The sequence below is a fragment of the Lycium barbarum genome, chromosome 2 (assembly GCF_019175385.1).
Source record: "Lycium barbarum isolate Lr01 chromosome 2, ASM1917538v2, whole genome shotgun sequence".
Taxonomy (NCBI): domain Eukaryota; kingdom Viridiplantae; phylum Streptophyta; class Magnoliopsida; order Solanales; family Solanaceae; genus Lycium; species Lycium barbarum.
In genome coordinates this window covers 5920397-5947380 of record NC_083338.1, presented here as the reverse complement: position 1 = coordinate 5947380, position 26984 = coordinate 5920397, and the positions used below count along the sequence as shown (strand labels likewise).

The following is a 26984-nucleotide window of genomic DNA, read 5'->3' as shown; positions in this document are numbered from 1 at the left end:
GGTTTCATTCACTTGGGTTCATGGATTTGGTGTTATTGATCATGGATTCCCCTTGAATTTTCTTGTGGATGAATGTTAGAGAGTATTTTAGAGGTTTTCTTGACCAAGAATGATGAAAAATATGATTTTGGTCGAGTTGGGTCTTTTTTAAAGTAGTCCAGAAAATTATGGACAAAATCTCTCTGGCACACTTTGCGTCGGGACTGCGGAGCCGCATGTCATGTCTGCGGGCCGCATCTTGAGCCTCATAGTGTGACAGAGGGTGATGTTCTGCCGAACAGTCTGTAGTAAAATGGTCATAACTTTTTGTACATAGCTCCGTTTAAGGCCCATAATATACCGTTGGAAATATATTTCAAAGGGCTACAACTTTCATCAGGGAAGTTTTCCAAAATTCTCAATTAATAAAGGGGTTATGGTCGTTGGAAGTAAGACCTTCTATAAACTCACATGTAAACATGCCCCGTAGAGTGGCTTCCCACTTTTCTTTGCCCAAAGACATTTCTTATGACTTAATTGGTTTTCAAAACACTTCCTATAACCCTCATATTAATTCCATTATATTATCATCTTATGAGTCAAACTTTCATCCGAAGCTACGAGGTGTTACAACTATATCTCTCCTCTCTTTTTTGTTTACACCGTAAGTCACTCTGAATTACAATGCTTATGAAAAATAGAGCAAAGAACTTGATAAGGTTGAGACGAAAGTATAAGTGGCTGCGTGCTGAACCAGTTCAATACTTCTTCTTTAAATAGTGGCTCGTGTTCTCCAAGAAATCTGACCGTTGCTACTTCACTTGTCTTGATACTTTGAATCTCTATTTGAAGTAGTATCTTCAATCTTTGATGAATCTTCTCTTCAATTGGTTGCACAAAATATTTGCTCCAAAGATTTTTGCTGACGTTCCTTTCTTGGCCCAATTGTAACAAATATCATATTTGAACTCTTGGAATATTTCAAAGATATCTCCTTACCTTATCACATCCCAATTTTCCAGTAGTGTTTGGAATTCTATGAGTGACTTGAGTAAGACCAAATTTTGGTCCTATAATAGCATGAACTTTTTTTTGCTATTATAATATTTGAATCTTGGGTCATAAAAGATTCTCTCTTCATTTTATAGTCTCAACTTGTACGTGGACTTCATTATCTCATTTAAAGAAGATTTTGTCCCATTTTACTTCAGCATGATTTAAGGAATAATCCAACCACTGATTTATTTCCTTCTTTTCGTGACTCGGTACCACTTACATCCTCCTTGATCCTGTAACCATAATTCTTTGCTGTAGATATTTCCTTGTATATATGATGAGCTATTTGCAATTCCAATTCTTCACTTGATTGATGAAATCTCGCTGAACTCTTTTTCTTTTTACAAGTTTCTAGCTGTATATATTTGAGCTCTTATTTAAGCAACCCAAGAGAATTTCAAGATCCTCTTCATTTCACCTTGGATCTTGATTTATATTAATTTGAATGTAATCACATTCGTCTTCTAGCATTTGGACTTTGATCACTGCGAACATGAACACTTTTGTGCACTTACGACTTTTGGCAAATCTTGATACTCCATAGATTTGTGGACCTTCTTCAAGTAACAGGTTGGTCTCGATCTTTTCCTTTTCTAGAATATTTTTCTTCCATAGATCGTAGTAAATATTCTTTCCATAATTCTTGCACCTTGATTTGACTAAGTATTTTTCTTCCTCATCTTCTTTCGTAATTCCATATCGTAATATCTTCTTTTTCATATTTGATTAGATCTTCACCAAATCCTTCTTCATCAAATAAACCTATACCAAAAATATATTTACCACAAGTAAATGTTCTTTTATTAATAATTATATTGGTTTGTTATCATTAAAATTAATAGGTGAAACCTTGGACCTAACAAAAGTGACCTCTATCATACCAAACAATGTCGTCATCTTGATCATATTTTTGCCATAGCTATGCTTCCTACACAACCATTTTCTCCAATCTTGATTTTTTCATACGTCACTTTGCCTCCTTCATCTTCATATATGTGTCCGAATAGCAAAGCTTCTCTCCCTACCGGTCCATACTTGTCGACTCTCACCATTTCAGGGTAATTCTTGCATGTTGTCTGCTTTTTGTGCCAAGAAAGAGACCTTAGGCTGTTCAAACAGAAAAGAAGAGAACCACGGATGCTGCTGAGGCAAATTACAGGAAGATCATTTTAGAGGATCCATTTTTCCGAGGTTGCCTAGTAGACTGAATGAGCTTAGTTACTATCCATAGTAATCTGTCAACAGCCATAGATGTATTGATTTCCTTGTTTGTTTGTTGATTACAGTTCTGGGACTTGTATGCATTTTTCTGAGCTGTAAATGATCACTTAAAATAAACGGAAGAACTGCTTCCTGCATCATGAATTTATGAAGATCATTACTATTTAAAGAACATCCAACATGAAAGCAAGTAATATAACTAGAGCAGTAGAACATAAAAAAGACATACAGAGGAGAAAATTGCACATAGATGAGACTTACAACAACACCATATAGATGAGGCTTATGATATTAAATAGTAATGCTAAAATTATGTGGACATGGTGGACGCACCAAATACCAACCATCACGAACCTCTCGAACTGCTTCTTGTCATTCAATGCCTCGATATCACTTTCCACCAGAGATTCCAATTTTCCTTCTTGAAAGCAATCCAAAACCCAATCCCTAAGAATCGCCTCTGGTCCGTAGCTTTCCTCATTCTCATAATTTTTCCGACAAGTGATGATCTCCAGTAGCAATACACCAAAGCTGTAAACGTCCACCTTAACCGTGACCTGACTATTCCTAAACCGTTCCGGCGCAACATAACCTCTCGTTCCTCTAAGATTAGTAAGTGTTCGACTCTGGTTGATCATCAGCAGTTTAGACAATCCGAAATCTGATATTCGAGCAACGTAATAATCATCAAGGAGAATGTTTTGAGGCTTTATGTCACAATGGATAATCTGCGTGCTGCACTCTTCGTGGAGGTACTCAAGTCCCCTTGCAATCCCCGTCGCGATATTTGTCCTCTGGCTCCAAGTAGGCTTTGGATCACCAAAAATGAAACTTGCAAGAGTGCCATTACTCATATACTCATACACCAACAAACGATGAGGTCCCTCATTACAATATCCGATCAGATGGACCAAATTCTTGTGATGAGTCTGACTGATCACATTTACTTCAGTCATGAATTCTTTCTCCGCCTCATGAGCAACTCTGTCTAGCTTCTTTATAGTGACTACGTTTCTTGAACCGATAGGCATTACCCCTTTGTAAACAATTCCGCATGCACCCCGGCCTAGCTCTTCCTTGAAGTCTTTTGTGACTTCTACAAGTTCTTTATATGTAAAACTATGACAAACAGAGTCCGTCACGTGACTTGTAGGGCGAAAAGAGTTCACTCTCTTTTTGTAAATGAGCAAAATGTTTACCAAGACCGAGCTACCTAAGAGCGAGGGCGCCAAAATTGCCCAAATTTGCCAACTCTGCTTTTGATGAGATCCCAGAATTGGAAGGCAGTGACTTGGAGGACAGTTTTTGGTTTGACGATGTCCTGGATTTGGAAGGCTAGGGATTAGAGGAGGAACAACATCTTTCCTTGTTTTGATAAAAGCTGTCACATTCAAACTGTAGTCTATTCTCCCGTTCGACAGCGGCACCTTCTTTTGCCAGCAGTTATTGTTTCTATAAATGGCAACAGCACAAAGACATTCATTCAAACATGCACTTTGGCAGTTTTGTTCAGTTGAAGGGATAATTTCCCCAATGTCAGATAATGGCCAATCAACATCACGGACCGTAAAAAAGCTATACGAATCTTCAGGCGAACCCCTCCCAACTTCATCACAACTTACAGAAAAATCCTGTTTGCAGTTGCCATAAGCATCGTTTGGATCAACCAGTGAATATCCTTTTGGACAGTTACAAACTGGTCTGTTGTTTTTGCCAAGATCGCATATATTGTTGTAACCACAAGCACCAGGTCCGTAGTTTCCCAAAATGTTGATGCATATATTATCCGGTTGAGACCACAAAACATTCCAGCCACTGCTATTTGAATCCCTTGAATGATAATAATGAGTAAGAACACCATCAAAGTTAAGAGTCACCCGATGGTAATTGTCCGAAGCTGAAGGAACGGATGAAGAATTAAGAATTTTCCTTTGATTGTTCCCCTTCAATACGTACATCAGGCCATTCTCGTCAAAAACCAACTTATTCCCAGAATTGGTTGCATTTGTTGTGTCAGAAGTTTGACTGTTATAGTACACATAATCATAATTTGAATTGGAAGGCACCCTTTGTGTAACAAGCAACAAATTCCCCCTATCAGACATGCGAAGATAAAACCTTCCTGTTGAAACATAATATAATTTAAAAATTAAAATTCTACTCATGGAAAAGAATCAGTCTCACTGTGAGGTTTCCGTATTAAGACATACAACAACTATACCTCGAAACAAAGTTGGGGTCGGCTATATAAATTCTCACTAACCATATTTTTAGTATAAATTCATCTCATGCTAATAAAATAAAAAGAATCAAAATTATACTCTCTATAACAGCTAGTTGTTTGGCTCATAGCAAAGAATCAGACCACGAGTGAGGGTGCGTGTTGAGACATACAACAACAACTACACATCAATCCCGTACTAGCTGATGTTGGGTATATGAATCCTCACCGACCCTGTTTCTCCTTACAAATTCATCTCAAGACAACATGATATATAAAGGGAATGGTCTATCAATCATTGGTTGACCTTCCCTTGAACCAGTCACGAAGCTCTCAACTGAAAATTAAAACAAAAGTAAAAAATACTAAAAGTTATCTATATTATCTACCATCATAAAAATCTCAATCACACTTGTCCCACATAGGGCTAAAAGACTCATAGAAAGCATAAGATTTTCCCTTGTATTGTTTCGATTCAATATGTATATCACGCCATTCTCTTCGAAAACCAATTTATCCCCAGAATTTGTTTTATTTGTTGAGTCTGAAGTTTGACTGTTATAGTACTCATCATCATAATCTGAATTGGAAGGCTCACTTTGCGTAACAAGCACCGAATTCCCATAATCCAACATGCGGAGATAAAACCAACCTATTGAAACATAATATAATCAGATAATTTAAAAGTGTGCTCTTGCTCACAGTTAGTTGTCTGGTTAAAGGAAAAGTGAGGGTGCGTGGGACACACGACAACTACACCTCAACCCAAACAAGTTGGATACTGACCACTTTCTCCATGCAAATTCATCTCTATTGAAAAATGAATCTTGTGTTGGGAAAGGAAAAAATCTTTTTGTATACATGATTTGCCTTAGTTGATGTATGGAAAATTAATTATGATACATTTATTATTTTGTTTTATTCATGAATTAGGAAAGATGAAAATTGTTCATAAACTAGGAAAATAAAAAGAATTTTTAGATTTAAATTAGGTTCATGTATTAGTCCAATGGCGGATTCAGAATTTTCGGCTCATGGGTGCTCATTTCTTTTAATATAAACTGATTACAAATCACATAGTATAAATACACAGCTTTTTAAATGTGATAATTTAAGAGTTAATAAGAAAATTACAATTAAAATTATCATTACAAAAGAAAAAAAATCACTTTTTTTGGAAAAAATAATGATTGGCTTGAAGGATTTCTTAGCCACATTGCCAAAATTTCTCAAAAAAAATAAGCACAGTTATTGGACGCTGATTTGTTTTTTGGTTTTTATGTCACAAGTAATTACATAAACTTAAAAGAAAATTAAAACGAAACGTAAAGAAACAAAGAAAGCAAAAACGAAGAACACCGGACATGATAGCTAAAAGAGGAAAATAGTAAATGTTAGCTAAAATCTGATTTTTTAGTAATGCAAATGAGTTATCCCAGGATCGAACCCTTAAACATCCACCAAAAGAATGCACCTCCAGCCCGCCATCCGACCAAAGCACCCATTAGTGTTTTTGTTCTTTGGGCGCCAGTAGTTATACATAATTTACGTCGGGGTTAATGGGTGCTCGAGTACTCGGTAGACTATATGTGGGTCCGCCCCTATATTAGTCTAGGTGCATGCTAGAAAATTCCTATAAATATCTAGGTACTATAGTCATATGATATGGGAAGAAAAAAGAGAAAATAACCTTCTATGACTATTTAGGAAAAATAATTACCCGAAATAGCCCGTATTTGTAAAATTACCCGAAATGGCCCAATTTGTACCCCTCACTTCGAAAGCCTATTGTATATTTGTACCGTCGCTACAATTGAAAAATCTTGTATATTGTTGTATACAATTACTTTTTTTTGGACATAAACACCTCTTATACATTATTATTCACTCTATACATTATTATACAATGTTGATACATTATCTACTCCAGATGTATAAAGTTATATATTGTTGTATAATTCTATATATTGCGTAGAGTGTAATTTAAAAATATGGCTACGCAAATGCAATTTTGTATACTAGATTGTACATTATTAAAATTTTCCCTAAATATATAACCTAAATGTAAGTTGAGTTGGTGGAAGAAAATATTCCCCATTTTTCTTCAAAGGGAATGATTGATTATGCAAGTCAAGTTGAGTGGAACAAAGAAGAGTTGTTGCCTCACTTGTCTTCAAGAGAAAAATTAAGTGGTGGAGAGTACTCCTCCTCCCCTGATCATCCAACATTTGGTATCAGAGTCACTAGTCTTGAGGGACCTATGGATAATCCGAATTTTCAAAAGATTCGAAAGAATGAATATGAGTTAGATTAGCTACTATACCTATGAAATTGTTGTGCTAGAGAAGCACCAACTCGAAGAAATTGTTTTGGTAGGTGTGGAACTACCAAAATTTCAAAAGTTGAACATCTTTTGAAGGATGTTTTTTAGGGCAGGGAGGCCAATAAGGTGTCAAGCTTGATGAAACAGTTGCACTTGAAGTAGCTGCATGAGAAAAAATCTCGAATAGAGAGGTGGCAGATGATATCCATGCTAGAAATATGAATAAGAAATTCACACTTTCATCTATCAACGGATTGATGAAGAGATGTTGGAGAAAGTTCCTTTTTGTGAAACCCGAGAAGATGAAGATGACAATAATTATCATCATGAGAAAGAATGTTATTGAATCTAACAACTCTAGCTTTGATGAAAATTTAATGAAGTGAATCCTGAAGAGATGGACGCTTCTAAAATATTATCTATTGTTGTAGAATATATAAGGATTTTTATAATAAATATGATAATTGAGAAAATGAGGAAGAAGCTACTCTTGCTACTGAGAAATCTCCAAGGGGAGAGCAGTGGTGAAGAGAAAAGTTCTGATGAAAATGATGATGCGCCTTCTGAAGCACAATTAGTAAACATGCGACCTTCTGAAGCACAATTAGTAAACATGACAACCTCAATATCACCAAGGAAACATCGTCTGAGAAGATGAAGATCTTTTGGAGAATGATGAGATCACATAATGAGTATGGTCTTGAGCTAGCTTTGCAAGCCAATGCTGTGATCGACTCACAACTCCTCGAAGAAAAAGAAGAAGAAAAGGAGGAAACAACTTTGCTACTGACACTTCAGGAGGAAATGTTGAAATGCAGATTTGAGAAGTTGAAGAATATTTTGTGAATTCCGACCACAAGTTTGAAGGGAGAGTGTTGAAAAATGAACCTTGTGTCAGGAAAAGAAAAAATATTTTTTGATATAAGAATTGTCTTAGTTCATGGATAAAATACTAGCATGATGCATGCATTATTTTATTGGGAAAAGGGTCAAATATACCCCTCTACTTTCTTTTATTAGCTAACTTTATCATCAGTTGGTTACAAAAATACCCCTGCCGTCTAATAAGTATACGCCAATACCCTTAATTAGATGGAAAACCCCAATTTCAACAAAATTATCCGATTTCATTGAAATAACCCGGGGCAATTTGCAGGATTGCCCTTCGCTAGGGGTGGTCTTTATTTTTTGCCTCTCAAATTGGTGGTCTTTAACTTTTTCCCTTCGCTAAAAAATTCCCTTGTTTAGGATTCAAACCCCGGTTTAGTCAAAAAATTTAAACAAATTCGCAAGGTAGAGTTTGAAAGCAAAATTTTGCCGTGCGATTTTTTTTTTTAACTGAACTGGGGTTCAAACGCACAACCTTGGGATATTAGGCGAAGGGCAAAACTTAAATACCACCAATTTGAAGGGCAAAAAATTAAAGACCACCCAAATGAAGGACAATCCGCGCAAAATATTGAATAACCCATCCCCAAATAAAACCCGTCCGACCCACAAATTAAACCAGCCCAACCTAAATACTATTTTAAAAAAAATATTTCAATCTAACTCATGTCCAACACTTACTAAACCTAATTTAACTACTTAAGTAGTTTAAGATATTGGTTCTGAAAATAACATCCTTATGAAAATCTGTATGGATCAAAATTTCCAACTGAAATAAGAAATGTTTAAAATGTGAACCTCAACACTAATTATTATTTTTCCAAATAGAATAGATAATTATGAAAGCACAGCCTTTTACTACTTATACTACTTCCATATTATTGAACCTTAACAGAAAAAACCAGAAACCATTAGTATAGTTTCAATCTCCGTGATTTATCTGCCATTCCCAATTCTCCAAAAAATCAAGAAAGTAATATATATATATGTTCTTGAAAGCTTTTGTTGATCCCTTTGCTTCAGTCATACTGTTTTCTGCTTTTTCTGGGATATCTGATTTTGACTACTTGAGTTTTCTTGGATTAGGATTTTGATTGGGTGGGGATCGTTTAATTTCTGTGTCGGGGCAGGTTTTATTTTAAAGAAATCGGGTAATTTTGTTAGAATTGAGATTTTCCATCCGATTAAGGACAAAAATGTATGCTTGTTGAAAACTGTGCGTCCACCAAACGGTGTATGGAGAGACCTGATTGTCTACCAATTCTCTCAGACAGTGCAGTAAGTAAATAACATAAGATTTTACCGTGGAAAATTCTTTCTTCAAGGGATTAAAAAATCCTGACCTACCATGCAAGATTTCACTTTACTACACTGAGCAACTTCAGATTAGAATCTCTGGCAATCTAGAAATTTAACTCTCATAAATCCCTCACCCTTACAATACACCTATTGTAACCTACAACTCTTGACTATCCTTAGCCAAGCAAACAACCACGTTTGACTAGCTCTAGCCAAACCAACTAATACACTTGACTAGCTCTGGCCAAGGATACCACTTAAATAGATTAAATAGGTAAATCACCTACCAACTACTGAAATTTAACCTACCTATAATAGCTTCTTGAAATAAGAATAGGTTTACAATTTAAAGCACAAATGAATAAAGATTCACAACAACCTAAAGAACATAGACATAATCTAATGTCTGGATCAGGTTCTTCAGCTTGTAATTGGCTAGACATAATCTAATGTCTAGATCAGGTTCTTCAGCTTGTAATTGTCTTAGTTCTTAAGAGCACTTGATAACTTGAGGGGACAAGGATTCGCACAAGATAGTTTAGGTTTTCAAGTGATACCTAATATGTTGTATATATATATATATATATATATATATATATATATATTGGGTAGCATGTGGGTGAGATAGAGACCACTAATCCCATGTTTGACTTAAAGCATGAGCCGCAGCACTATTGTACAATTGTGCAGTTGGCAGTGCAGCTTTACAGTTATTGCTGCTAACTGTACGACATATAGAGAGAGTGGATCACGAACCAGGTCTCTCTCTATTTGTCCAGCAGTTTGATAATCATCAAAACATAGAATGTACTTTGTTTGATCAATTTCCCCCTTTTGATGATGACAAACTTTGATACAATATTCCCCCCTGAGAATCAAGTCCCACTTGTTCCCCCTGCGACATAGCCCAATTTTAAAGCATACTATCATGTTAGCAATAGGATTCAAACACTTCCTTCCCCTTTAGTCATAACATTGCTATCAAACACCTCCTATTTTCCCCTTTTGGCATCATTGAAAAGTAATTAACTCAGAGCCAACAAAATAGAGGTTAGCAAGCTAGCAATAGAGCATAAAAACAGAGTAATCGCCTAATAATAAATTGATAAGGAAACAATAGTAACCAATTCAGTACACATATATAATGATTAAACTGCAATTGTTCCAAAAGTCAATAGAAGAAAATAAAAGGATTTACAAAAGCTTAGACAAAAAGGGTCACGTTTGAAGGGGCAGGGACTAGGAAGGATGACTGGGCCAGTTAAGGGATTGAAGGAGTTTATCAATTCTATCACTATGTGCTCGTTGGTCTTTCATCATTTGGTCTTAAATTTCATCGACTCTGACTTTCAACTGATCCCTCTCAGCTCGCAGTTTTTCAATTTCCTTTGTTGTTTCCATGCCAAAACCTGGTGCTTTTGTTTGTTCAGCCAATTTTGCTTTTAGAAGGGCATTTTATGCCTTAAGCTGCTAAATCTATGCATTTGCTGCTTCTTGAGCTTCAATCAAGATTGAGATAGTGGAAGGGCTGGCACTACCTGCTGCTTTAGGCATATATCCATAATTTTCCAAAGTAGTTAGAGAACACGTGCTTCTTTATTCCTAAAGAGGCTATTCCAGTTCTTACTTTGTAGTATACAAGTACCTTTGTTAGAAAGAAGCCATAAGGGAGGCCAAGTTTCCTTTGCACAGTCCTTGCTATTTTTATCATTCGCTCAATTATGATGGCTGACAGGTTGATTGGTTCAAAAGAGATTAGAGCTTCCATGAGGACCAGGTCTTCTAGGGTGACGGTAGAGCATTCGACCGTTCTTGGCAAAAGCACTTTGTTGATGAATTCAAGACCAGTTGGTGCTCAGGCTTAAGCTCATTTTTGTAGAAACTCGCTTTTGTAGCTGACCTTGCTACCTTGACAATCACCTTTGAAGCCATTGAATCCCTTCCTCGTTACGGCTCTTACTCCATCTGTCTTTACTTTTAAAATTTTGCAAGTACTTACTCAGTCAGCTCGAACTCGGTTCCATTTATCGTTAAAGCCAGAGCGCCATCATCAATTTTGAGTAGGCTACTGTATAGTTGAGTCATTTCTGCTTCGTACATGCTAGGTGTTGGTGGAGTGAAGAGATGAGTCCATCCTTGAAATTTCACCATTTTCATTAATTTTTCATGCCAGATTTCTAGCGTAGGTTGAACTCAGAGATTTTTCCAAAAAGAACATTTTGTTTTTGTGAGTGCTCTTCTCCTTTTTGACTTTTGGAGGAACCATTAATACCTACTTTTCTCTTCTTTTGGGAGGAGCATTGAATATCTTGATCCTCTCATTCCTTCTCCCTTCAACTTTCATTACCCAATTTTCACTCCCATTACCCTCAGACTTAGGATTAAGAGAGCTTTCCAGCTTACCCACCATATTTTTCTTCGAATTTCTTCTTATTAGAGGAGTTTCTTCTTTGTCCTTTTCTTCCTTATCACTGTGCCTTTTAACGACATGGGTTCTCTCTTTCTTCCCTACTGTTTTTCTTTTCTTACTCTCAGTTCGATTGCATTTCTCATTTTGACTGGAAATGGCAGACAGTGACATGAATTTCCTTGTCTTCTTACGCTTACAGGTTTCGAGAGACCATGTGAGAGAGGTTTTAGGGAGGATTCATTTGTATTTTGGTCAAATGAGGATAAGTAATTTGAGTTCATTTTGCTTTGGTTTGGAGAAGGTTGATGACACAAGGAAACACTTGGTAACTGGAGAAAGATGTAGAGAGGATCAGACAGATTTGTGTAAGAGAGATGCTTAAAGGGAAAGGCTATCAGTCAGAGGATTTTAGTGATTTGTAGATAGAGACAAGAAGGATGTTTTTTTATAGTGGCACAGGTGATGTTTTAGAAGAGGGAACAGGTTGGTTTAGGTGAGAGGTAATGATTTGTTGGAAATATGATTTTGAAAAATGTTTTGGTAAAAGGGGTATGACTTGATTGGCACATTATTCAGTTCAAACAAATAAATGAGGGCTGAAAGGATTACTAACCCGAGTCACCGAGACCAGGTGCCTAGACAAATTCTTGAGTGTATTAGGCCAAAACTTCGAAGTGTGCGCCATTGCTTGTGCTTACGCTCTCCTGATTCATTCATGCATATGTACTTGGTTCTTTGATTTTGACACTCCCAGAAACAGATCTTCCTTTATGTCACCAACATCGTACACCCTTCTATGAAAGCTTTAAGGGGAGAAAAAATTTGAACTAGGTGCTGTCATGACCAATTAACTAAAATTAGCAGCATCCTTTCACTCTCCCAGCCTGTAGGAGAAATCAGTGATTGGTTTTGGGAACCTCATAATTGTAAAAGGGATGAATCAAGCTCCTCTTATCCCACATGGTAGCATGTTTCTTATCCCCTTTTGAGATCATTTCTTTTGAGGACCTGTTCCTTTCATTTTTTTTAGAACCTTTCTTCTGAGGACCATCTCCTCTTATTTTAACTCCCTTTTGACAAAATTCTTGTTCCTTTGAAGAGCCTCAATCCTTGCGTTACATGCCTTCGTATAGTGTCCTGCTTTCCCACAGTGGGTGTACAATCAATTTTTAGTTGTGGAGACATAGTTGTTGTGTGGATTGTAAGGCATTTTTTCTTTTTGAAAGCCAAGACCTTCTTTACCATCTCCTTTACTTTTGTACATGGAGGTAATCATGTAAGCAGACCAGGTCCACTTGAGAGCTTTGTCAAGGTCAAACTTAGCCCTTTTTAAATCCTTTTCTAGTACCTCAGTTTTCTCAATATCAACAATGAGGCTTCGTTTTGTTACTTTTAACTCATTTTCAAGCTTTAGAAGAGTTTCACTTACTTCTCTTTTTCCCTTGAAAATCATTTTCATGCCTTCTCTCATTTGACTTTCCAATAAGATGTTTTGTTTGTTTGTCTCATAGATTTGTTTCTTTATTTCTCCAAAGGATATACACAGGTCATCCTTTTCTTGCTCTATCTTATCAATTACTTGATTCAGCTCACCCTTCTCAGCAACCAGAACGTGATACGCATCAATTAACACGCTTGATAGTGATATCAGTTTTCTTTGAGAGTAAGCTAAGTTTTTATTTATGTCAAGAAATTTTTTCTCCCTATCCTCATCATCATCTATGTCAGACTCGTCCATAAGCGTAAATATTGACCTTTTAGTGGCTTCATCTTCAATGGCCATTATTGATATGTCCTCTTACTCATTCTCATCTTCAGATTCACTAGAGGAATTTCCCCATGCAGCAAGCGCTTACATTACCAACTCGTCAGCAACTTCTCTTCTTCTAAATCTCCTATCGAGAATCTGGTTCCTTTTGACAGTCCTGTCATAATTGTCCTGCTTGTTTCGAGGACAATCCTTCATAAAGTGACCAGGTTTCCCACATTTGTGACAGCAGTTGTTGTTTCCTTTAAAGTTTCTGTGGGAGCTTCCTGTCTTGGTGAATCCACCATTCTTCTTGATTATCTTATGAACTCCACGTAACATAGGCCACTTTAGATTCGTCATCGCTGGAATCCCCTCTAGCAACTTTAAGAACAAGATTTCTTTCTTTCTTTCTTTACTTCATTCTTTCTACCTTCTTCGAGGTCATCTGTAACACCCCGCATCTTGGAAATGAGTTTAAGCTCATATCATTAGAGTTCTAGTGGAAACACTGAAGGTTTGAACGTTTTGCAAAAATGGTTGATAGGCCTATTTCGGGTAGCAATAACTTCTTGATCGGTTTGGAATTTGGGAAGGTACCCTTAATGAAGTCTTAGTATGTAGAAACACATTTCTAACGAAATAAGGACCAAGCCAATCAGAGATCGAAGCAAGGAAATATGATCGTCTCAATATGGCTAATAGTAAGGCACTTGAAATCCTATAGAATCGGCTAAGTTTTCGATACGTCTGCCTTCCAGTCAACTTACGTGAAAATCCGTTGGAAATTTGGGAAAACTTCCTATGATAAAATTTGTATCCCTTTGAAATAGATTTCCAACGGTATATAATGGAGGTCAAACGGACATCTGTGCAAAGAGTTATGCCCATTTTACTGAAGCCTGTTCGCTGAAAATTTCACCTGTGTTACGGTAGACGTTATGGGCCGTAATAGTGAGCCGTAACACACCAAAAATTTCCAGAACCTCACTGGAAATTTTCACCAAGGTACGGTCCCAATTTACGGTCCGTACTTCGTGTTACGGGACCGTAACATGGGGCGTAGTTTGGTCCGTAAGTACATTTCGGGTCACCTGACTTCGAGAGGCCATAACCCTATCATAAATTGGGAATTTGGGAAAACTCAAAAGACCAAAAGTTGTAGATAATTGAAGTAACTTTCCAACCATAGGTCGTGGGCCTACAGGTGACATCGGGATAGGGAGATATAGACGTTTTAAGACAGAAAGGTCTCAACCCGATTTCAAGTAGGGTCAAACCCATTTCCCCTTGGTATTTAAGGGAAATGTTAACCCTAGCAGCCACATTTCATCACATTTTTAGATTTTAGAGATAGAGAGAGGGGAGATTTATAGAGAGAAAGTAGAGAATCAACCAAGTTGAAGGCCCTGAATCCCGAGGCTCGTGAAGGATAAAGTGTAGTACAAGTTGTTGTCGTCATTCTAAGCTAAAAATCGAACTTGGGGATGTTGATTTCGTGGTGAATACTCATAAAAGGTAATGTTTCTCCTCCCTAATCATTTATAGTTGTGAATGGATGAATTCTTGGGAGAATAATAATTGGGTTTGATGAAGAGAATTATATGAACTATGCTAGAGTTGTTGGATTGTTGACTTGGGATTGTTGTATTCATATGGGTGATGAAGAATGATGTTAATTACATCTAATTGAGATTATAGAATTAGCTAGAAGTAATAGAATGGGGATTTGGTGAAGAAAACACCATTAATGAGGGTTGTGGAGCTTCATGCCCACCAAGTGTTTGATAAAATGCTTAGATGAACTAAGCAAGGATATTGTTGCTAATATAGAATCCCTATGACCTGTATTGCTAAAGATTAAAGTTGAAGGGATTTGAGAACATTGTGATACGCTCAAAAGCAGGAAGTTAAGGTATGTAGAACTTCCATTCCACATGTGGGAATCTCTACATTCTTCCCCATGATCCGTTTCGTAAAATCTATGAAGTTCAAATCCTAGGGCATTAAACTCAACATATTGGTAGCCCGTAATTACGTATGTATGTACATGAATTTTGTATCTATGTTCATTATTGTATTCCTGATCTTCCATTACAGATATTAAGAATCCTAGCTTAATCCATGAATCATGAATTCTTCCTCATGTGTTCTCATTATGTTCATATGAAACTGTATGATTTTATGTTGCAAGTTACAAGCATGTTTTCAAGTCAATTACAAATATATGATTATGAACTATTGTATTACTCCTAAATCAGGAACATGTTTACAAGCTATTTCATGAAACTATGTTTACAAGTTATTTCGTGAAATCATGATTACAAGAGAAGTACAAGTTAAATCACGAAAGTCATGGGCTTCTTAGCCAACTACATTATGTTCATGTTTTGGGAGTTGCACGAATTACCGAGAAGGCTCAGGTAGTGTGAGGACCCACAGCTGGGCGCTGACCATACTGTGAACCCCTGGGTACAGCTGGGCGCTAACCATACTGACCCCATGAACATGCGTACATACATACATACATGACATGCATACTCAGGTATTGTACGACAGTGGGTCACAGACGGATCGCACAGGGACAAGCCCCTTAATCCTTCTTCACGCTGCAGCGCTACGGGAGTATCGAACCCGTGACCTCAAAGCCCTTTACATTCCCCAGAGGGAATCGACTCTTACCAGTTGAGCTGCAGCTCAATTGGTAAGAGGCGCTCCATCAGGGGGACAAAAGGCCTGAGGTCACGGGTTCGAGGCGCTGCAGCGTGTATTCTCGAATTGTCTGTGATTTCACCGCCACAATTACTCAGTAGTCCATGCACAGTATGGTCAGCGCCCAGCTGTGCATGCCACACATGTACACGCATATTCATGTCATGTCATGTCATGGAGGGCAACCCCAGTGCAGATACTGTGGATCCTCGACAAAAAAGTCGTCTTTTTTGTGAGGACCCACAGCTGGGCGCTGACCATACTGTGAACCCCTGGGTATCTGGACCCCATGAACATGATCTGCATGACATGACATACTCAAGTATTGTACGGCAGTGGGTCACAGACGGATCACACAGGGACTTGCCCCCATTTAATCCCTCTTCACGCTGCAGCGCTACGGGAGTATCGAACCCGTGACCTCAAAGCCCTTTACATTCCCCTGAGGGAATCGACTCTTACCAGTAAGTAAATAACACAATATTTTTACGGTGAAAAACTCTTTCCTCAAGGAATTAAAAAATCACGACCTACCATATAGGATTTCACTTCAATACACTGAACAACTTCAGATTACAACCACTTGCAATCTAGAAATTGAACTCTTATACATCCCTTATACTTACAATACACCTATTGTAAGCTACGACTCTTGACTACCTTTAGCCAAGCACACAACCACGTTTGACTAACTTTAGCCAAACCAACTAATACACTTGATTAACTCTAGCCAAGGGTACCACTTAATAGATTGAATAGGTAAACTGCCTACCAACTACAAAGTTTAAGCTACCTACAACAACTTTTTAAATAAAAAAGGTTTACAATTTAAAGAACATATGAACAAAGACTCACAACAACCTAAAGAACATAGACATAATTTGGTGTCTGGATCAGGTTCTTCAGCTTGTAAGTGGCTTAGTTCTTGAGAGCACTTGAGAACTTGAGGCGGCAAGGATTTGCACAAGATAGTTTAGGTTTTCAAGTGATACCCAAGGTGTTGGAACGAGTTGTACATATATTGGGGAACATGTGGGGCAGTTAGAGACCACTCATCCCATGTTTGACTTAAAGCATGGGTCGCAGCACTGCTGTACAGTTGTGCAGTAGGCAGTGCAACTTTAAAGTTGTTGCTGCTCACTGTACGACGTATAGAGAAAGCATATTGCAAACCAGGCCTCTCTCTATTTCTCTAGCAGTTTGACAATTATCAAAACATAGAATGTACTTTGTTTTATCAATACTTATTAGACGTCAAGGGTATTCTTATATGCAATCGCTAACGGAGGGTAAAGTTAGCTAATAAAAGAAAGTAGAGTGGTGTATTTGACCCTTTTCCTTAATTTGTTTTATTCATGAACTAGGAAAGATGAAAATTGTTCATGAACTAGGAAAATAAAAAGAATTTCTAGAATTAAATGAGGTGCATGTATTAGTCCAGGTGCATGCTAGAAAATTCCTCTAAAGACCTAGGTACTATAAGATATGGTATGGGAAGAAAAAATGTAAGCCTAAATGTAAGTTGATTTGGTGGAAGAAAATATTCCCTACTTTTCTTCAAAGGGAATGATTGATTATGCAAGTTAAGTTGAGTAGAATTAGGAAGAGTCGTTGCCTCACTTATTTTCAAGAAAGAATTTAAGTGATTGAGAGTGCTTTTACTCCCCTATTTTCCAACAATCTCCAGCCAACTTTATATAAAGTGAAAAGTAATAGAAGTTCTCAATATTTTCTATCGGCATAGAAATCTCATAAAAAATCTCAAAGAGCGCATAAAGATTCCTGGAAAACATAGGATCTAATTCGTGATGAATCCTTATCATACAGACATACAACAACTATGCGATTTGCCACATTAGTTTAGTTTCATGTGACTACAAAAGGATTTAGATAAATTCATTTAATTAATCACTATCGGATATCTTTTAGATTATATCCTACTTTTTATAATAAAATTTATCGACAATAATTCGCATTGCTTTCTAAATTAAAAAACAGCAACACAACACAGCATTTCAATTGTCATATACAAAGGATATATATAAAAAACCTCGTGTACTAAATAATAAAAGTTATGTCAATTCCAAACAAGTTGGGTTCGGCTGTATGAATTCTCAGGAGAAGGGTCACGGTACGCTGACAGCCAACATAAAACTAGCTAATTCATGATGAGTCCTCATAATACAGGCATCATATTGAGATATAATATATCTAAAAAATTAAATGAGTTGATCACACAATTCAACGCATACCTTGAGTGAAATTAGCTTCTGACTTTTGAGAAACAAGGAAGCTTCCTCTTTTCAATGTTTGAGTTGGCAACATAGTATCAGTTGGATTTCTAAAACTTTCCCACAATGGATCAGTAGAACCACTTCCCATGATAACAAAATTCCCAGTATCATTCATGAGTGCATAGTCAATATTACCACCAACCAAATTAGTTTTCCAAAGGTTAGTCCCTTGAGGATCACTAAGCATTAGACCCCTTTGAGGATCAAGATTGAATCTTGATCCTTGTGGCACTGGATCACTCATATTTGCATGCCAGACTATAGTTTTTTCTTGTATTTTTTCATACCATAAACAAAGCAAGAACTGATCTTTATTATCTTGAAGATTTTGGAACCCAAATGCAAAATCACCAGATGGTGAAAACCATGGAGTACTTCCATCTGTTGCAGTAATAGAACTATTATTAGGTATTCTACCATTATTTTGAGCTAAATTGTGTAATGGAATGAAAAAAAGAAGTAATATTACAAGAAAATAAGAAAAGCGAATAGCCATTGAAAGAGGAAATATGATTTGTTAAACAAATCAAGGACATCACTATATACAGAAGAAAAATTGTACTATTGAGTTTTGGATGAACTGTGAACACTTCAGATTCAACTTCTACTTTTCTCTGTTATGTTAATCACGAATGCTTTCTGCCCTTTAAGGGGATCACTAATAGTCCAATTGGCCAAGTTTCTAGGAAGCTTAAAGTAATTCAGGACTAGACTACTCGTATCAACAATTTGTATTTATCAAATTAAAATTTGTAACTTCCTTTTTCGTAATTTGATACGCAAGAGCACTTTTTGAACTATATTGGTCAAACTTTAACTACTAACAAAGCATTTCTCAAACAATTTAGTCAAACACAAATTGCTACTCCCCAAAGGGTTGTTAATAAGAAGTATTTCTTAAAATAAGTTGATTTCGGTAGTTTAACCACACAGACTAGAAAATCGCGGTTAGCTAGCGTTTTAGTTGGACGATGTTACATTTATCTTTGAATTCTTGAAAGGAACTCTTCATTTCATGTCAGTGTGCAAGTGCCAATATAAAAAATTCACAACTATGAAGAAACTAGAATTTCACACCTAGAATTTCATACAATAGGGTTCAAAAAAATATTAAAAGTCACACATAGGATTTGGACTATGACCTAAAATAAATTTTGAATCCCATTTTCTACTACACTAAAATATTTCCTTATATCAAGAATATTCAATTGTTTATATATAACTCTATTTACTCAATATAATTTTTAATGAACCCCTTGCCACAACCTAACTCTGCCCTATCTGCACGTAAAGGTTTATGAAAAAACAATTTGTATAGACTGGCGACGCATGAAAGGAAGTTAAGTTTTATTTCATTTTTTGTGTAAACTTTTATTTTTTTTAAAAAAGAGAAGATATTAATTAGACTATTGATAAGGTCAATTCCCTAGTCTAAAAAATGATAAAACTAGTCAATCGACTTTGTGGTCCTAGATCTATTTTCTTGATGGAACATTCAATGCAACTTTAACCAAAGAAGTTGGGGAATTCAATATAACTGTTGATTCTTCTATGTCTATAACTAGAATAAAGAAAATATCAAGTATTTTGAAAGTGATCCTTGCTTGTCTATTCCTAAAATTTCTACAAATGATAGGTAATAAAACGCGCATTTGTTTTGACTTTGAACAAAATATTTGCTTAGAAAAAACAAGATTTTGTGGAAAATACCTTCACTTATGATTTTGATCTTTTCTGATTCTTCATACACTTTCTGGTATTTTTTATCTGTCCTTTAAAGTTTTGGCACTTATTAAACAAAACTATTTAATCAAATTAATCTTAAGTGATATTTGACTAAATTACCAATATCTTTTCCCTAGATGACTAGTTAATGATAGTATGCCTTCTTGAAGTAGCAAGGATGGAATTCAAGAAAAAGTTAACACCTTCTTGTTTATCTTAAGTTACTAAATTTTGGACCAATATGTATGTATGTATATATATATATATACCAATATGTATTGCTATATATATATATATACCAATATGTATATATATATATATATATACATATTGCTAAATTGACAGATAAAAAACCGAAGCGATAGCAAGAAAGAACATCAGGCAGTGCCACCCCTAGAAAATGGGCCTATAGTGTGCGATCATAATTTAGTCGAGCTCCAAGGCGGATATCGGATACCGGATACCGGGTGGAAAACCAAAAGAAAGAATGTCAACTTATATTTGATTAACAATCAAATCAAGATTTCATTGAAAATTCTAAACCTACAAAGGTTGACACTGCTAAAAAAAATCTATATTTTCTCACTAAAAATATTTCAGTGGTTATTTTCCACTGAATGTCCGTGGGAAAAATCTAAATGGTAGTGTTTTCACAAGGAAAAATTAGGATTTTTCTTGGCTTTTCAATGACTTGTTTCCCACCATACGTTTTTCCAGTGAGCTTGTTCGGTTGGAATGAGGTGAGAAAATCATGTTTTATAGCACACATTTTTCACTGAATGTAGGTGGAAAAAATATCTATTTCTAGTAATGTGATAGTGTTTTATCCCTACTTAATAGTGTTTCTATTTAACTATTTCCTAATCTAGTAATACAAAGGCTAAAAGATCAGTACTTAAAACTAAACATTGCAGGCCTAGCAAAAGATCTTCGCTTATTCGATGTGTTTGGTACGATGAAAATCATTTTTCAGGAAAATATTTTTCATGAGGAAGTCATTTTCTGATGTTCCGTCAATAAAAGAATGTTTCCCAAAGGAAAACATTTTCCATCATAAGGGGAAAACTGACTTCCGTCATACCAAACAATATCGTGATCTTGATCATATTTTTGCCACATCTCTGCTTCCTACACAACCATTTTCTCCAATCTTGATTTTTTTCATACTTTCAGTTTGCCTCCTAGATCTTCATATATGTGTCCGAATAGCAAAGCTTCTCTCCCTACCGGTCCATACTTGTCGACTCTCACCATTTCAGGGTAATTCTTGCCTGCTGTCTGCTTTTTGTGGCAAGAAAGAAATCTTAGGCTGTTCAAACAGGAAAGAAGAGAACCACGGATTCTGCTGAGGCAAATTACAGGAAGATCATTTTAGAGGATCCATTTTTCCTAGGTTGCCTAGTAGACTGAATGAGCTTAGTTACTATCCATAGTAATCTGTCAACAGCCATAGATGTATTGATTGTCTTGTTTGTTTGATTGCAGTTCTCAGACTCGTATGAATTTTTCTGAGCTGTAAATGATCACTTTGATAATATAATCAGTTAGTTACCAAAAAAATAAATGGAACAACTGCTTCAAACATCATAAATTATGAAAATCATTACTATTTAAAGAACATCCAAGATGGAAGCAAGTAATATAACTAGAGCACTAGAACGTAAAAAAGACATAGAGAGGAGGAAATTGCACATAGATGAGACTTACAACAAGACCACATAGATGAGGGGAGACTTACAACAAGACCACATAGATGAGGCTTATGATGTTAAATAGTAATGCTAAAATTATGGGGACATGGTGGAATTGTCACTTCAACTGACCCATAAAGCATTTGAGCGACTTTCCTCGTAGTAGGTCCCATCGATGAACCCTCCTGGATGCACCAAATACCAACCATCACGAACCTCTCGAGCTGCTTCTTGTCATTCAATGCCTCCATATCACTTCCCACCAGAGCTTCCAATTTTCCTTCTTGAAAGCAATCCAAAACCCAATCCCTAAGAATCGCCTCTGGTCCGTAGCTTTCCTCATTCTCATAATTTTTCTGACAAGTGATGATCTCCAGTAGCAATACACCAATGCTGTAAACGTCCACCTTAACCGTGACCTAACTATTCCTAAACAATTCCGGTGCAACATAACCTCTCGTTCCTCTAATATTAGTAAGTGTTCGACTCTGGTTGATCATCAACAGTTTAGACAATCCAAAATCTAATATTCGAGCAACGTAATAATCATCAAGGAGAATGTTTTGAGGCTTTATGTCACAATGGATAATCTGCGTGCTGCACTCTTCGTGGAGGTGCTCAAGTCCCCTTGCAATCCCCATCATGATATTCTTCCTCTCGCTCCAAGTAGGTTTTGAATCAGCAAAAATGAAACTTGCAAGAGTGCCATTGTCATACCCCAATTTAACCAGGTTAATTAAAGTTAGAAGTATGACGTATTGGAAATTCCTGTTTTGTTTATTTGTGTAAAGAGTCGCCACCTAATTATTTATGGTGAATTAGAACACCTAAAGTTTATTAAAGTTATGTTTAAAGTTAATTGTGTTTAAGGTCTGCGAAACTTAAGATTCTAGGTAAGGGTTGAATTAGTCTAAAGGGAAGGTATTAGGCACCAATTAAGACCCATTAACAATGATTAACCGACCAGACTTACAATTAGTTAGGCTAAGTGTAAATATAGTATTATAAAATATTTAGGAAAATATCTTAAAAGTATTGCTACAATTTTAGATAGAAGTAAAATGTTGTTTGAAGTAAAAAACTTGTAGAAAAATAGTGATTTAATAAAAAAGAGTTTAATTATAAATAAACCAAAAGAAATGGAATGAGTAATGTTCATATGTATTCTGAATATGAATTACGCCAACTAGCAAATTAGAATGTATTTGCGAAGTTATTGCAAGATTTATATTAATGTTTTAACAAATGTGTATTTCAAGTGTTCTAAGATAAAAGAGTAAATGTTGAATCTTTTAGCTCGATATGGTCGTGCTAATTTGAAAAAAATCAATTATTCCAAATAAATGTTGTAGATACTATATAAGTAGTTTAAAAAATAGAAGTGAGTGTAATTTGTGAAATTAACTACCCATTACTAAACTAAAACCCTTAATGTTACTAATCCTAATTAACAGGCACAAATGTCAGTCATACAATACATGTTAAATGCACACAAAAAATAAAAATAGAGGAGTAGATGTAATGAGAATGGGCTCAGCCCATTTTGAACTGTTGCAATCTGCTTGCAACTGGGCTTCGGCCCAATAACAATTTCTGTATATTGCTGCTGAATTCTGATCCTGTCTATTGGGCTGACTCGATAGAGATTATGTTGGGCCTTCTCTCCCAACGCCAAGTGCGGAAGAGATGACGAGTCACTTGGACTCGTATGCGATGTTCATGCATAATAATGAAAAATAAAAGAGAAAGGATTAACATATAACCGACAAATAAGTTTAAACATGTAAAATATAACTCAAAAAAAATCAGCAGATGGTGTATATACTGTGTATATTTTGGTATACCTTATGTATATACATTCGTAAAGAATGTATTGGCTAAAGTATATCTATCATATACATACATATACATGATCGATACCAGTATACTTAACGTGTAAAGCTGCATAGATGCGGAACCACCACAGGTTTTACAAGGCTGCTCGGATCAATTAGCACATAGATTATCAATTAACCCAGCAGACAAATTAAATTTTTTTTAATGCATATGACTTATTGTGCTCAGATGGAGCCAAACACAATAAGAGTAAACTGTTGTCCAGTAAAGGTAAGAGAAAAACATATGTCCAGTAGCAAGTTTAAGGGGGCCAACAGACAGTATTTCGCTCAACAATTATAAACAATATTTTAGGACAACTACAAGACTTTCTCCTCTGTGTTATGAAAATCCCAAGTGGTAAAAGAAAGCAGAAGATGGAGGGAAGGAATAGAAACACATACATTCCACTCAACCTTATAAAACAATAATCGATTTTGGACTTCAATTGTCACAGAGAATGTTAAACAGTTTCAATGCTTAAGCGCTTCAACCCATCATATACTAGCCAAGATAATCAGAGAGCACCAACTGAACCAACATAGCAACAGAAACCCATGCTGCTTAAACGAAGATAAACACAACAATAGCTAAAATGACCGAACCACCACATTTTAGGCCAAACTGAAATGAGTAGGTGCTAATAGAGAAAGGTGGACTGAACAGGGAGAACATCTTTAAAGGAAATCTCATTCTGCAAAAAACTCATGTTCAATGCATACACTGTCCAGAACTTCTAAGGATTTAACTCATATACAAGGTGTGTGAGGGTTGTTATCACTTCCTAGTTGATTTTTATTATTATTGCTGATCATTAAAAAAACTACACAAATCTTCATTGGTGGATACTCATTTCAATCTCAGGATACTAATATATCTTTTAAAATGAGACATGGAAAAACAGCAATAGCAGCTATAGGCAAGGTAAAAAAATACACTTAGAGATAAGGGCCAAACAAGGCAAGTATAATTGTGACTGATTCAGCCACAACTTATCAGAATGGTCAGGAGGTGAATGAATGATAGGTCATAGCAAGATTTAAGAAGACAACACCAAAAGAATGACCTATGATACTATGATGTCTCTGTAGCAAATTAGATCTTAAGTATATCAACAAATGAGTGCAAAATTTAGTTTTTTTTAAGATGTTTGTAAATGACAAGCATACATAGTCTGAACCAACAATCAATTGTTGAAAGGACTGGATCAAACAGAATAGCAGAAAGGCAAACAGAATAGCAGTCCGAGTATAGTTCATAATACCACACAAGCAAAAGACATGCCCCCAAGTCAAGTTCTGTCATTCATTTGTTTGATAAGACAAATAGGCAAATATTCAAATCTGATCCCTATATGAAGGGTTACATTACTTTCCACATCTATGCAATTGGTTGAACTTTATCAATCTAGTAATCATACAATATCCTGTTGGTCTACGTTACTTTCGTCTCACAACCCTTTTAAAACATATATGATCTTAACATTAATCTAATATGCTCGTATAATGAATTGTGATTAATGTATCGATTGAAATCGGAATAATGGTCATACCAAATTCTTTCAAAGATTCTCCGAGTTACATAAAGGAAGGTTGCGGGACCCATAGACGGGTATCGACCCGAATCAGGCCCGCTTATGGAAAACATACTCATTATACATCATGCAAACTCTTATGAAATTGTTGGAACAATCCGAGCCTTTATGCGAAAGGTATGGCATTCAAAAATTACGAAATTCATTAAAGTGAAACCTTTTTATACAAAGTTTGGAAATCACTTCTTTAAAAAACATAATGGTTCATATTTCATCAAATCATACATAAGAGTGCCAAGGAATATATATAGATCATATCATGCTCGGATTTCGGATTTGGAATTTCCTTAAGGCTCTAATCTAGCCTATGTGAACTAAGGCATGACAAGAAAAGAAGGTTGCTTTACATACCTCGTACGCACTCCCAGATGGCCAATCTAAAGTAAATTTCAATCTACACCTCGGGCTCCCCAAGGTCTTCAAATATGCCAACGAATATCCAATATTAAACATAGGCACTTAAGCCATTTATTCCAACTAACATTAAATTCTACAGAAAAAATCGGCAGCATTTCCCCTGTAAATAGGCCATCCTGAGAATTTAACTCGCTCAAAATCAACAACAAAAACCACAATAACCAACCTAGCAACATCAATAATAAATTCGGAAGGCAAAATAACATTAATAGCTCTCTTTTTTCATCATTCGACAACTTTTCAATTATTGAATTCAATGGCTTACTTTCAAGCCACAATATCGTTCGTACATTCGATTATTAACCCAAATCCATACTAACAACATTCAATAACACTCTAAACAATTCACATAATTTTTCCAACAAGCCAATAATTTTTCTCCAAGTGGCCGAAAACAGTCTCCTATTTTCTTTCCTCATTTTCAAGTCATGTTTTGTGTCACAATCCACAATATATCGATGTCATTTTCACAAATATACGACTTACATCAAACGCATAATAGGACCCAAATCAGCCCACAAAATCTCAACATCATTCTTGAGTCATTAAATGCTCAATTCCAACTAGAATTCATAACGACGACAACTAAAACACTAAGCGATATTAATGCGATTTTTGCCAAACATTTGGGACCATGCACGGCCACACCCACATATATACATATAGATGGTTCTAATTTATTTCTTCGCTCTACGACAATCAAACATGCTACAAGGAATTTAATTCATCAATTTTGTCACAACACCCATTTACATAACCCACACCCATACACACGGCTAACACACCCATCACACACCCCACTTCCAACATACTATATTTCATGATTTTCATCCATATTAACATACCATAACATGAATTAAACGTCCATAACACATAAACAAGAGCAAAACTTACCTTTCCTTCTTCAATTCCACAAATGGATAGGGTTTGCTATTTGACACAAATGATGGTTGGATGACCCAAACGATACTTCCACGCCACTTACGGACCTTCAAATAGTGGGTTTATACCAAAGAAATAATTTTTAGAGAGGCAAAAATGGGACTTGATTTTCCATGGCTCTAGCCGTGAGCCTCCTTGTTGGAGCTCTTCAACTTTTGTTATTTTTGTCTAAGTGTAAAAGGATAGAAAGATGCCTTGAAGTCATCTTTTTTTTTAAGTCCACAAAATATCTCTACTAGTTTATGGCCCACACATGTGTTGGACCAATTAAAATTGGCCACACAATGTGTGGGGCCTTTTTGTGGACCACATGGCTACAAGGTTATTTTTGGGCAAGATTTTTAATTCCAATTTTATGAATTGTGGTCCCAATTTTTCCTAAGTGTTCAATGCCATCAATTTCATATTCAACTTATGTCTCAAAATAAGATCAAATGGTCAAAAGTCCCGACTTCAAATCCCGAAATAATCCTGGCCTTAAATTATCATAGTTCATCCGGGTTGTCCCAATATGTAAAAATACGGGACGTAACATTGAGTTTGTGGAAGAAAATATTCCCCATTTTTCTTTAAACGGGATGATTGATTAT

At 36.0% G+C, this 26984-nt stretch overlaps 1 protein-coding gene across 1 annotated transcript; it reads right to left on the bottom strand.

Moving 5' to 3' along the window:
- Positions 1-2443: 2443 nt before the first annotated feature.
- On the bottom strand, positions 2444-18888 carry LOC132629254 (G-type lectin S-receptor-like serine/threonine-protein kinase RLK1). The gene is made up of 2 exons (XM_060344963.1): positions 18109-18888; positions 2444-4378 (listed from the first exon to the last, which is right to left on the bottom strand). Exons 1-2 carry the CDS (start codon positions 18644-18646, stop codon positions 2514-2516), a joined length of 2403 nt encoding a protein of 800 aa, XP_060200946.1. The 5' UTR covers positions 18647-18888; the 3' UTR covers positions 2444-2513.
- Positions 18889-26984: the final 8096 nt, after the last annotated feature.

Excerpts from the sequence above, each read along its gene's own strand:
- LOC132629254 (XM_060344963.1), bottom strand. The coding sequence starts at position 18,646 with ATGGCTATTCGCTTTTCTTATTTTCTTGTAATATTACTTCTTTTTTTC. Across the intron at positions 4,379-18,108 it reads AGAAGCTAATTTCACTCAAG|GAAGGTTTTATCTTCGCATG; the intron begins GTATGCGTTGAA and ends ATGTTTCAACAG.